This window comes from Gekko japonicus, unplaced genomic scaffold, assembly GCF_001447785.1.
Source record: "Gekko japonicus isolate JY-2015 unplaced genomic scaffold, Gekko_japonicus_V1.1 scaffold3774, whole genome shotgun sequence".
Taxonomy (NCBI): domain Eukaryota; kingdom Metazoa; phylum Chordata; class Lepidosauria; order Squamata; family Gekkonidae; genus Gekko; species Gekko japonicus.
Genome location: NW_015174958.1, coordinates 11,619 through 23,755, shown reverse-complemented (window position 1 = coordinate 23,755; position 12,137 = coordinate 11,619). Strand labels below are relative to the sequence as shown.

General features: G+C 45.2%; 2 protein-coding genes and 1 non-coding gene across 3 annotated transcripts in view; 2 read left to right on the top strand and 1 right to left on the bottom strand.

Annotated features, from left to right (window-relative positions):
• The window catches only part of POLE (polymerase (DNA directed), epsilon, catalytic subunit), a 56,906-nt gene extending 48,431 nt beyond the window's left edge, over positions 1 to 8,475 (bottom strand). The window contains exons 1-9 of the mRNA XM_015425136.1: positions 8,396 to 8,475; positions 6,795 to 6,930; positions 6,186 to 6,266; positions 5,748 to 5,792; positions 4,786 to 4,878; positions 3,418 to 3,572; positions 2,474 to 2,615; positions 1,615 to 1,695; positions 1,057 to 1,164 (exon numbers count right to left, since the gene is read on the bottom strand). Of these exons, the coding sequence (XP_015280622.1) occupies positions 1,057 to 1,164; positions 1,615 to 1,695; positions 2,474 to 2,615; positions 3,418 to 3,572; positions 4,786 to 4,878; positions 5,748 to 5,792; positions 6,186 to 6,266; positions 6,795 to 6,930; positions 8,396 to 8,475 (921 nt within the window). The remainder of the gene's footprint in view (positions 1 to 1,056; positions 1,165 to 1,614; positions 1,696 to 2,473; positions 2,616 to 3,417; positions 3,573 to 4,785; positions 4,879 to 5,747; positions 5,793 to 6,185; positions 6,267 to 6,794; positions 6,931 to 8,395) is intronic.
• A 532-nt stretch (positions 8,476 to 9,007) lies between these two features.
• Positions 9,008 to 12,137, top strand: part of PXMP2 (peroxisomal membrane protein 2) — an 11,505-nt gene continuing 8,375 nt past the window's right edge. Inside the window, 1 exon segment of the mRNA XM_015425135.1 lies at positions 9,008 to 9,261. Coding sequence (XP_015280621.1) covers positions 9,152 to 9,261 — 110 coding nt within the window. The 5' untranslated portion in view covers positions 9,008 to 9,151.
• Positions 10,337 to 10,408, top strand: TRNAT-GGU. Its single transcript has one exon. It is a non-coding gene; the product is annotated as a tRNA-Thr (tRNA).

Here is a 12,137-nt window from a genome sequence, read left to right as displayed (position 1 = left end):
GAAACGATCTCCCTGTTTGTGATCAGGTAACCCTGGGAGGAAAAAGAAAAAGGAATTAGATTGGTCTTCTGGTGCGAGACATTCTTGGAAGCAATTTGTGACTCAACAAACTCAAAGATGAACCATGATCTGCGCTCCCTTCCAGTGGTTCTGCAGGGACCGAAAAAGCCTAATTCCTTGGGCTGAGGTACCACCCAATATCAGCTGCAAGTAAGAATCGGAATGGATTTCCCATGAGACAAGCCAACCGAACTCAAGCAAGTTAGATACAAACATGACAGTATTTTAAGGAACAGGTATATTATGTGCAGCAGTAGAGACTCTGCAGATAAACACATACCTCCTCCTATAGACATGTACTGTTGGCAATACAAAAGAATGAACAACTAGAGATATAAGGCAGTGCAACTGATCCTGGATCAAGCAGATCTTGGATCAAGTAATTTTACATTTCTGACCTCCAACAAATGTGTGGACTGAGAGGCATCTGAATCTGTTTATTTTCCTCTTCCCTCTCCACCCCCTTTCCCTTCCATACTACCGCATGTTCAAGACTTTAGCAATGGTTTTACATTGTAAACCATCCTCTTGATCACATAACCCAAGTGCAGCAGGATTAGCTGGACCAAGACATGTGGGGTTCAGTTACAAGTATTAGCTGAGGCACAAGCCACCAGTCTGAAGGAGTACTTCTTATTTCTTGCACTGTAGACAAGCAAGAAATATGAAACACGTTTTCAGTGAAATAACCTTTTAAAAATTTAATGAACTCTTTTGCTTTGAAATATGTATAACAAATTTATTTGGTTGAATTTGTTAAAAAACAATTACTTACAATGTAGTATTTCTCTAACTATCCTTGTGGGTGGCCTGTTGCGCTGCTTTCATTACCCAGACAGGGGCCAGCTGCTTCACTATTAGCTATAGTGTTAGTAAATAAAGTGTGTGGTGGGAGAATATTCCACCCCTCCCCTATAGCAAAGGAATTAGGGGAGTGCAGTAAAACCAAATAGACAGAGGTGTAAATATATAGGGACCATAAACCAGTACACATACCTGGCCATCAATCATGTAGGAGATCATCATTATCTGGTCCGTTTCCGCATCAGGAAACTTCAAAGGGAGTTTAGTGGTCTCAATGTCAAAAGCTAGAACAACAGGATCCTGGCCAGAATTAAAATGTTCACATCAATATCAGTATGGAAACAGCTCTACAAGTGGCTTCAGGGGCCCTTGTCTGGGCACCTTCAGAGACAAGACGGGTGGCAACAGCAAAAAAGAAGGCCTTTCAGTGGTGGGGCCCAATTTACAGAATATTTTGACGCATTTGTGAGGTGCCACTGCTTCTAGCATTCAGGCACCAGATTAGATTCTTCTGTTCACCAAGGCTTTTATCGGTAGAATGTGGCTTCCACTGTTTTATTGATTTACCAGTTGCTGCCATTAGCTATCTGTATTCGTATTTATTTGTCTGCTCTTATCTACTACTTTATACTTTCCCAGTACTCTAATTTAATTTTGGATGTATTATTTAATTTTGGATGTATTATTTTAATGTTGAGCAAACATGAAAAATTAAAAGAGAAAGAAAATTAAATGAAAACAAATACTCACTGGCCGCTCTACCAGGTCATCTCGGCGGGTGATCTCAGGAGGAAAGCTGCTGCCCCGATAGCGAATGTTGTACCAGTGAGCCTGCCGGAGGAGGGGAGAACGAGGGAAATTCCAAAGAAATGGGTATTGCTAATGCCCCCCCATACAGTAATTATGTGCTAAGTATTATGAATCTTGACTGGCACATTTATTTATTTAAAACATGTTTATGCCAACTTTCCACCCAAACAGCGTCCTCGAGGCAGTGAACATTTAAAAAAATCAAACTTCTGAACAAAAAGTACCCTTAAAATGATAAAATAGTTAAAAAAAAAACATTAAAAGAGACATAAGAGACAGAAAGGAAACAGAAAGGGAGGATTCTCAGACAGTCAGATTAACCTTTACAAAAAAAAAAAAAAAAGGAGAAAAGAGTTGAGTGGAACAAACTATAATCCAAAGGCAGGGATGCTTGTAGATAGAGAAAGTGGCTTCTGCCTCTCACTCTTGGGAAAAGAAAAAACTGGGAGTGAGGGTTCCCTAGAGGAAGGAAGAGTCAGAAGCATTGCTTTGCTGCCATAAATGAGTGTGTGTGGTTTCCAAGTAGCACATTTTTTCCTGTGACCATGGTAGTTCTTTTGAGAGGAAGAGCTATTGTGGGAAAGCCCATAGTTAAGAGGCAATATACATAGTTTGCATGCACAAGTTCGGTTCCTAGCACCTGAAAGGGCAGGTGTCTGCTTGCTTTTTTCCAAGAAAAATTTAGAAGCAGAGTATTATGATATTGGCAGAACATTCCATGTCTAGTAGCTACTTCTCAACAACATCTTGTCACTAGCTACCAAGGATGAGAAGCAGATCTTCCCTAGTTTTCACTCACCACATGGATCTTCAGATCGATGGACAGACGAATATGGTAGGGGACATCATACTCCCTCATATCAAGAATATTGTCCATCTGGTCTGCAGTCTTCTTAGAAGGCCTCTCCTCTTCACTGGCCAGGTTGCTCCCTGTCAGAGCACTGCACAAAGAAGTGGCTAGCTCAGATTAAGATGCATTTACAATTATGCCTGGAGGCCAATTTACAAGTTTTTGCAGAAGTATCAGAGCCACTTTTTGGTGGCTTCTTCTCAAACCATTCCAGTAATTTTGGATGCATAGACCACAATGCTGTGGTTCCTTCTACTTAAATGTAACCCTCCAGAGAATCTGGATGCAAAAATGATATGGACAAAGTCTATGAGAGGCTTCTCTTCCACCAGGGCCAGATGTGGGTGGGAAGGAAGCCATATAATTGGTCCCATCTGTATGATTCAAACAGTAACAGAACATCATGAGAAACAGCCACATAAAAATGGCTCAGGGGAGGATGAAAATAGAGTCAAGACAAAAGCTGGGAAGGTCCTCTTCTCAGTAGAAGCAGCTTCTGAAACTCAAAGGGGATGACAGCAGTCTTCCATCATCAAAAGAATAATGGCATAAGTAGCATTGCCTTCTATCAGGACAGATCAACCAAAGATCTGCTTCAGCTGAGGCAGCAGCACAGACATTAAAAAGGAGCAAACATTATCAATTTATCAGCCAGCTGCATCGAAAGAAAAAAAGGTGACAATATCTGCAAACGCCAGAATAGGGAACAATAAGGAAAATGCTTCTCAACATAGATTACCTTAATTTATAAGAAACCCAAAACTCAGTGAGCAGGAAGCAGCAACCTCTTCAAGTGCAGGCAACAGAACACTGTCTGGCATACTGAAGACTTAATTTAACTCAGTCCAAACAGAACTTCTCAGGATCTAGGACCAGACCTTAGGCTACTCTACCTGGTTAGCATGGCGGTGTAGGTATCTGTCGCTAGGTCCTGTACCCTGTTCTTCTTCACAGCAGGTGAGATCTCCCTGCGCACTTTTATTAGGTCGTCCACTGTATTGAAGGAGAGTTTGATGTAGTTTCGCTTCAGGCCAACCAGATGATTTGGCTACAAGAGAAATAGGCTGTTAAGTATGAAGAGGAATTGACTCAGATGGAAGAAGGAAGCACTACAATAATCAAAAGAAAGCAAGAGAAAGTAAGAGAAAAGGCAAACTCAGAGTCACAGCAGAAGAAGAAGAGATTGGATTTATACCACGCCCTTCAGTACCCAAAGGAGTCTCAGAGCGGCTTACAAACTCCTTCCCCCCCCCCCACAACAGACACCCTGTGAGGTAGGTGGGGCTGAGAGAGCTCTGACAGAAACTGCTCTTTTTCAAGAACAGATGTGCCAGAACTATGGCTTGCCCAAGGTCATCCAGCAGGTGCAAGTGGAGGAGTGGGGAATCAAACCCGGTTCTCCCAGATTAGAGTCCGCACACTTAACCACTACACCAAACCGGAAGAGGAGGCCTGAGATCCATGTATCTAAAGGACCCCACCTCTTTATAAGAAGCTGTGCACCAACTGCACTTCTCTGCATAGCTGGTTTGGTACTCCCGAGATTGTTCACTCTCTTGCTACCCACACTTAGGTCTCTCTCTGCTGTTCCACTCTCCTAGTAGAAGGGCCTCCCTATGGAAATGAGAAAGGATCTGACTTTGCCAAGTTTTTGAAAGAAATATAAGACAGTTCTTCTTCTGACGGTATCTGGCTGACTCCTTTATAGAAGCATAGCCACAACTGAGACCTTTCTGTAGAACTGATCTGAGATTTATGACTCTCTTCTAGTTGTAGTTATACAGTTATGAATGTGTTTGCAGCTGTTAGTTATCTTTGAGCAGCTCTGTTGGGCCAAAAAGCTATTTGCAGCTGTTAGTTATCTTTGAGCAGCATGTTGTAAGCTCTGTTGGGCCAAAAAGCAGAACAGAAGCATTTTCATAAATAAAGTTGCCTTATACCAACAGAGTCAGAAGAGAGGAAAAATAACCAAAGTGTGCACAGGGGAGAGGTGGAGAGGCCAGTAACTGATCCCCTGAGCTTCTGCATGCAATGCATGTGCTCTTCCAATGCACTATGGACCCTAGCCATAAACAGTAACTGATGCAGGTTAGGAAGAAACAAATGGTAACAATACCTGGGGGAGTTCCATGTGCCTTATGCAGAGATACTGGGATGCTACAGGCCCCTAGCTACCTGAATCACCACTCCACCTCCCCTTCTCCCCAAACAGGGCAACTCTCCTAGACTCTCCCAGCAAAGTCACTGAAAGTGTTCCTTACCAAATCAAGATCCTCTTTGGGTACAGTGTCAAGCTTTGCTATTTTCCCTTGGAACTTCTTGGAAAGGAAGGATGATACTTCTCGGTCACAACCCTAGAAAGACCACTGCCTATTAGAGGGGCTACGCATAGTTTTACCCATGAGAACAACAGATTTCAAAGTTTCTATCCCCTGAAACTTCCTGCAAGCATGCTGCAGAACCTGTACATATAGCAGAAGCTTGTGGTACACTTTCTAGGGTGCAGCATCAGTTCATGTGGAACACTGGCCAGGCCTGCTGGACTTCTCTATTGCCCCCTGTGAACTGAAAGGACACCCCAGAATGCGCCCAATACATCCTGTACTTAAACAATGAAGGTAAGAAGAGGAGATTGGATTTATACCCCGCCCTTCACTACCCAAAGGTGTTTCAGAGCGGCTTACAATCTCCTTTCCCTTCCTCTCTCCACAACAGACACCCTGTGAGGTAGGTGGGGCTGAGAGAGCTCTTGACAGAAACTGCTCTTTTTCAAGAACAGCTCTTATCAAAGCTACGGCTTGCCCAAGGCCATCCATCCAGGTGCAAGTGGAGGAGTGGGGAATCAAACCTGTTTCTCCCAGATTAGAGTCCACGCACTCAACCACTACACCAAACTGGTAAGACAGGTAGAAGTTGGTAGGCAAGTTTTCATGGTTCAGCCTGACTAACCTTCGTACTGAGGAATTCCTGATAAACTTCCAAGAAGCTGCACCTCCCATGGCCCTCTGGAACATTGTTTGAAAACGATTACAGACAAATGCAGGGTCCTGTCCATTAGACTAGAGCTTCTGAGTCAGCTGTGATTGCATACACACAGACATAAACATAAACACCCTCCCTATAAAGCATATTCACATTTTGAAGCAATTTAATTGGCTCCAGAGAACTTTCAGACCAATAAAGGTGTGCAGTTTTAGGAGTGGGCCAAGAAATTTATACCAACCTTTCGGGTTGCAATATAGAAATACGGCCTATAGGGCAATGCCACCTAGAAAAGAGCAAAGATGGTGAGACACAAGCACACTAAACAACAACAAAAAAGGAGAGACATTTTTCTTCCATGAGCTTTGCAATGTCCACCTCTTAGAGCTCTGTTAAAATGCTGTTTCCCCCCTCCATGAATGAAAGGGAGGTGTGAAAAAGTTGACCCTCTCAGCATTCTATTCAGTTTTTCATGAAATGGGGAAAAATCTAACTGTGCAGAGAACAGCATTTAAGTGACAAAGGACAAGAGAAGTAAAGCAAAATAAATCCCATGTAGAGGACAAGTAACTAATTTAGAGGGTATGCTTATTCACAGCAGGCTAGAGGACAAACCTCTCGGATACTCCTTTCCTTTGATATCATACCCTGTTCCCCTCCTTCTTAAACAGCTACTCACCTTAAACCTACTCCCATCCTCCTGAATGAAATAATAGTCCACAGCACTGACCAAGCGTTTATCTTCATCCAAAACTTCTGTCTAGAACAGAGAATGCCACTGAATGCAACCAATGAAACAGACAGCTCTACTACCCACCCCCAAGGATCTATCTAAACCTTGAGAATTAGTGTAAGAGCAAAAAGATTCTTAAACTCCACACAAGTTTTTAATATTTTTTTCCAGAAAGGAGAGACAGAAAAATGCCTTTTATGAAATGGGGTCGGTGGGTGGGCAGTGCCTACCCCCGATGCTCTCAATGAATAGTAAGTAGTTCCATTTTAGAGTCTTTTCTTCATTAACTTTTTCAATAAAATAATCTTAAACTTAATTTATCAATTACACCCTGTATAGCTACTTCTAGTGAAGTAAAGTGATCCTTATTAATTTCATTTCCTATCAAGGTCAATGTCTGGATGCTGGCTCCCTTAGCTTGTGGGAAGCAATGACGCTTTGCCCTCCCTCCACAGCAACCACAGGAAATCAAAGTCATTTTGGCATTCAGCAGAAAAAATGTCAGTGGAACTCTAGAGAGGAGACATTAAAGGAAAAGTAAAAACAGTTTCATACTGGATGCATGTTGATCAACCAGCCTGTTCTCTCTGCAGGTTCCTTCATCCTTTCAAACCCAAACTGTCCATCTATCTTGTCTGTCCATTGGCTGCGCTCCAAGCGCCTCAGGGCAGAGAGTGAGGAGCCATCATCACTGTGGCAAGAGAATGCAAAAAAATATCAGTACCTCATTGGCAAAATCACTTCAACAGTGGAGCCAGTAAACACTTAAAAAACAACAACAGTTGCGGCCCGTGTACACCACAATTCCCACATAAGTACAGAAAAGCTGGAAAACAACACAGGCTGCAGAATATAGCTGACCAAGAAATCTCAACTCTCTTTTTCTTTCATTTAAAAGAAAGTTTCTAGCACAAGGTTGCAAATATATTCTCTTGCATGACCACTGAGCATGATCAGAGTGCATCCAGTCGCAGAAAGTGCATAAGCACTAAGCCTCATGCATGTTCACCTGATACAATGTGCACAGCATAAGCAGAGGATTTTGCTTATTAATCAGTCATAATACACGTTCTCCGTTATGTACATGGACTGGGAAACACTTGAAATCCTTATATATTTCATCATCTGCTGGCTGTACAATTTATTTATTACGGTAACTGGACAACACACACAATTGTTCTTGCTGCCAATCTTGCACAAGTTGCCAACAGGCCTCCACTTGGGCTCATTACAAACACACATACCCCAATTCTGATGCCAAAGTCTGCTTTTCTTTGCTGTGTTAGCCTCTGCCAAGGAAAAGTTCTATCCAGTTTATACCAAAAGGTTCTTCCCTCTGATTGACTCAAACCCTCTGATTGACTCAAACAGTTTACACCAAAAGGTTCTTCCCTCTGATTGACTCAAACTGGACTATTTAGAATTGTCTACTGAAGTCACACTCCTATGTCACCAGTCAGCCTAAGATTAGAGATGTGCACCATGGAAAAAAGTTGGCATTTTTCAAATCTGGATATCAGGGAGCCAAAAAAAATCACTATGCAGTTATTTGGGTTGCAAATAGCAGTTTGGTATTTTGATCAGTTTTCCCCCACCTCAGGTTTCTGATATTATTATGCTCTATTATGTCCCATAGGGAATCTTTGTTGGGAGCTGGAGGGGCTGCGTTTTAAGCTAATGATAACAAGATTGCCGCAGAGCTGCTGGTGCCTGTCCACTGAATAGCTGCCTAGGTTCAAGTGTACTGGACCAATAGGCTGGCTCTATGGGCCCCTGAACAGGGTGCCCCCACCCATCCTGGGTGAACATTGTCAGCCTAACCTACTTCATAGGGTTGATGTGAGGATAAAATGGAGGAGAGGAGAACATATAAGCCTCTTTGGTCCCCACTAGGGAGACGGTGGGGTATAAAGAAAGTAAATAAGTATTCAAGGACACTACTTCACGTATTGAATGATAAAGCGGGACTAGCACCAGCAAAGACCAGACCCCCAGAATTCAGCTCCACCTCATTCTTGAGCCGGGGGGAGGAACACTTCACAGATGCTCAGAGACCAAGAAATACTGGTTGAGATCAAGAACGTTTGCAGCTTGGAGAGCAGACCCCCTCCCCGGCACTCTGCACATGCACAGCCGTGCCCCCTCAACCATCTCACCGCGGCGTCTCTTCGTCGGCGTCCCCAGCGGGGGCGGCCCGCTGCCAGCGGCGGCCCCCGCCGCCCTTCTTCTGAGCCATCCCAGCCAAGACCTGCCTACTGCCTGAGTCCCTCTCAGAGTTTCGCGCGCTTAGGGAAACCTCGCGAGACGTACCATAACTCTCACGCGATTTACTATTACGAACGGCCGGGCATGCCAAGCTAAGACAGCGTTCGTGCATCACCACCTATCACGACCCGGTTTCTGGGCCCGCCCCCCTGCTTTCCATCCAATGGGATTAAAGGTAGCCGCCCACTTCCGTGTCTTTTGTTGTCTCAAGTACTTGCGATGCCTGGCAACGCCCCCGACGGCTCTTTCTCCTTCTCCCTTGCAACTCTCCAGATTGGCCGACGGGATTATATTAATAGCAAGAGCAGTCATTCTTCATTCTCTTTATTTAGACCCACGGGTGGGAAGGTGGGTGCCCGCCCCCTATTACCCATCTATAGCACATAAAAACGTTTAATCCCGCCCCTCAGAGAGAAAAGTATTCGCCTTTCCTCAGCCTGGGTTTGCCTCCTTTTCTTGCCCCGCCCCCTTACCCAGTGTATTCTCTTCCCCTTTCCCTGATTGGCTAATATTGTGGGTAGATGCCACGCGGGGGTGATGCGGGGTTGTCCGAAGGGACCCGGAGAAAAAGACCTTTGATTCTTATTGGGGCAAGGAGGGTTGAGCGCATGCTCAGTGGCTGTGCTTCCTCCGCTCGGGTCTGCGCGATGTCTCCGGTATTTTCCAAGCCCGAATCGGGGCCCCTGCCCCAGAAGTTGCTCGCGCGTTACTTGCTCCTGCTGCGCCTCTACCCGGTGCTCACTAAAGCCGTGTCCAGGTGCGTGTAAAGATTAGCCGGGTCTGCAGTTCTGAGTTCGCTTCCCTGGTTGGGAGTAAAGACCTATCGAACTCCATGGGACTTACTTCCGAGTAGGCATGCAGCCGTGTCCTGATGGAATCCCAAAGTTGCTGCCGTTATGCATGCTTGGCTGGGAACAAGATTCTCTGGACACTGTGGGCCTTACTTCCGAGTAAATCTGCTTACCAGTACTTTCCCTTTCCCCCCTTTCCCTTTGTAATTTCTGTTGCGTCTCCGTTGCGTTGAAGAATGCGGTGCCTGGTACCCTCCCACGGCAGCTTCCCTATCCCTGACTGCGGGCTGTCACAAAATGGACTTCTGCCCTTGCTGGGAGTGGAATGCGAGGACCAACTCGCGTGTTCCAAACCCCGCAGCATCGACCTCAGGCATTGTTGAGTCCCCATGGAGTTTCGGGCAGCTTGAATCAACGGAAAACAATCGTAAACCCCGCTTATCCTAAGGAGCAGGTTTACTGTCATGAGAGCCCCCACCTTCAAATCCCCACTTTCAACGGGACTTCATTTATTAATAAATACGCTCACAGTTCAATCGTATGCATGTCTAATCAGGAAAAGCCCTGTTATATTCAGTGAGGCTTACTGCTGGATAAATATGCATAACAGTTGTAAATTATACAAAACATACAACCTGACCCCAGCAGGTTTACTCAGCAATAAGACCCACTTAATTCCAAGGGATTTAATTTCTCGGGGAAGTAATGCTGCAGCTCTAAGTAAAATTTGCAGTTTAAACTTACGCATGTTTACTCAGGAGTGAGTTCTGCTGTGTTCAGTGGGGCTTACTCCCAAGAAAGTGTGCATAAGCTTGGAGTCTTATTTTTTTAAAATCTGTTTTAATTCTGGCACTTGTGCCTCGTTGTTAGCCACACTGAGCCTTCGGGGAGGGCGGGATATAAATCCATTTAAAAAACAAAAAAACAAAAAACCCCAGTTCAGTTCCTTATTTGGTGCACTGAGTTCAAGGGGACTTAAAACTAGTGTACTTGGCATTGTGTCCTTGCTTTCTGATTGAGGAGGGGCTGCATGTTTAGGCAGGGGCAGTGGCTCAGTGGTAGAGCATCTGCTTGGTATGCAGAAGGTCCCAGGTTCAATCCCAGGCATCTCCCAGTAAGGGGATCAGGTAATCAGTGGGTTGAAAGACCTCTGCCTAAGATCATGGGGAGCTGCTGCCAGTTTGAGTTGATGATACTGATCTTGCTGGATTAAAGGTCTGATTCTGTATAAGGCAGCTTTGTGTGTTCGTGTTTACTGAGAAGTAAGTCCCACCATGCTGAATGGGGATTACTTACAAGTAAGGATGTTTAAGGGGAGGGGCAAGTCTTAATGTTAGCCTTTTTGGTTGGAAGAAAGTTTCCTGGAAAACGTGACTTAGGATTTGTTGCAAAGCATGCATGGCTTAGAGATTTATTCTTGGGGTTTTGAAAGTTGACACTTGTCCACAGATTTCATACTTGGATAGAGCAAATTTAGAGTCCAGTGGCACCTTTTAAGACCAACAAAGGCTCATACCTTCAATAAACCGTTGGCCTTAAAGGTGCCACTGGACTCTAAATTTGTTCTACTGCTTCAGACTAACACGGCTGCCCACCTGGATCTATAGTTGGATAGGAGAGTTATTAACTCTAGCAACACACTGCAAGACAAGTGGGATTCTTTAGAAGTATTCAGGTTGTTTGGGCAAGCTGCCTTGCAATGTTTTACCCATCGGGGTTCAGCATCCGTAAGGAAATATGGTGGCCAGCCAATGATCGCCATGTTCTGTAAGTACCTCGAACACCTGAGAGATGTCTGGCCCACTTTGAAGATTAGGTATCATTGCCCTAGCATAATTGGCTCCTCTTCTCTATAATGACTACTAGTCTTTCCTCCCAACGGCATGGATCCATGATGTTATGGTATGCGGCACGAGGGAATGTGGGAGCAAAGCGTTCGGGGTGTCTCTGGTTGTTGCAAGCTACCCGTGTCTCTTAAGCATCAGCAGGTGCAGCTCCTTGAGCTTTTCCACAAGTAGAAGCATGTCACTGAGTGAGGCTGCCAAATGCAAAACCCTTGCAGGGTGGGGACTGGTGTCTGCGCCGCTGCCTTAGCACGTGATCTTTTTAATCTTTCCTGTGTGGGAGTTGGGGTGTTTGGGCCCTCCTCTGGCTTCTTGCGCATGAAGAAGTTGCTTCACCTTCTGCTCCCCTTTTGCTTTCTTAGGACAGAAATGGGAGAAAAGCTGGGGGGGGGGGAGGTGATGCACCTCACGGAGCTCTGCTCTATCTAGCCCAGAGCTGTCTCCTCTGACTGGCAGTGGCCCTCTGGGGGTGGAGCTCTTTCCTGACCACGCTGTTTGCAATCCTGACGGTGCCAGCCATACTGGGATGTTCTGAACGCAAAGCCCCTGCTTTACCCCTGCGTGGTAGCCCCTCCAGTTTGGTGTAGTGGTTAAGTGTGCGGACTCTAATCTGGGAGAACCGGGTTTGATTCCCCACTCCTCCACTGCACCTGCTGATGTGACCTTGGGTCAGTCACAAGCTCTGGCACAGCTGTCCTTGAAAAAGAGCAGTTTGTGTCAGAGTTCTCTCAGCCCCACCCACCTCACAGGGTGTCTGTTGTGGGTTGGGGAAGGGAAAGGAGTTTGTAAGCCGCTCTGAGACTCCAAGTGAAGGGCGGGGTATAAATCCAATCTCTTCTCTTCTTCTTCTCCCTTGAGAGCCATTATTCTATAAGGGTATTTCCCAATCACGTTCCTTGCACGTATTCTGATTTATGATGTTCCTCCCTGTGTGAGTAATAACTCCTTTTACGCAATCGTTTGGCTGGAGGTAATAAGCTCTCCATTGGCTTATGCTT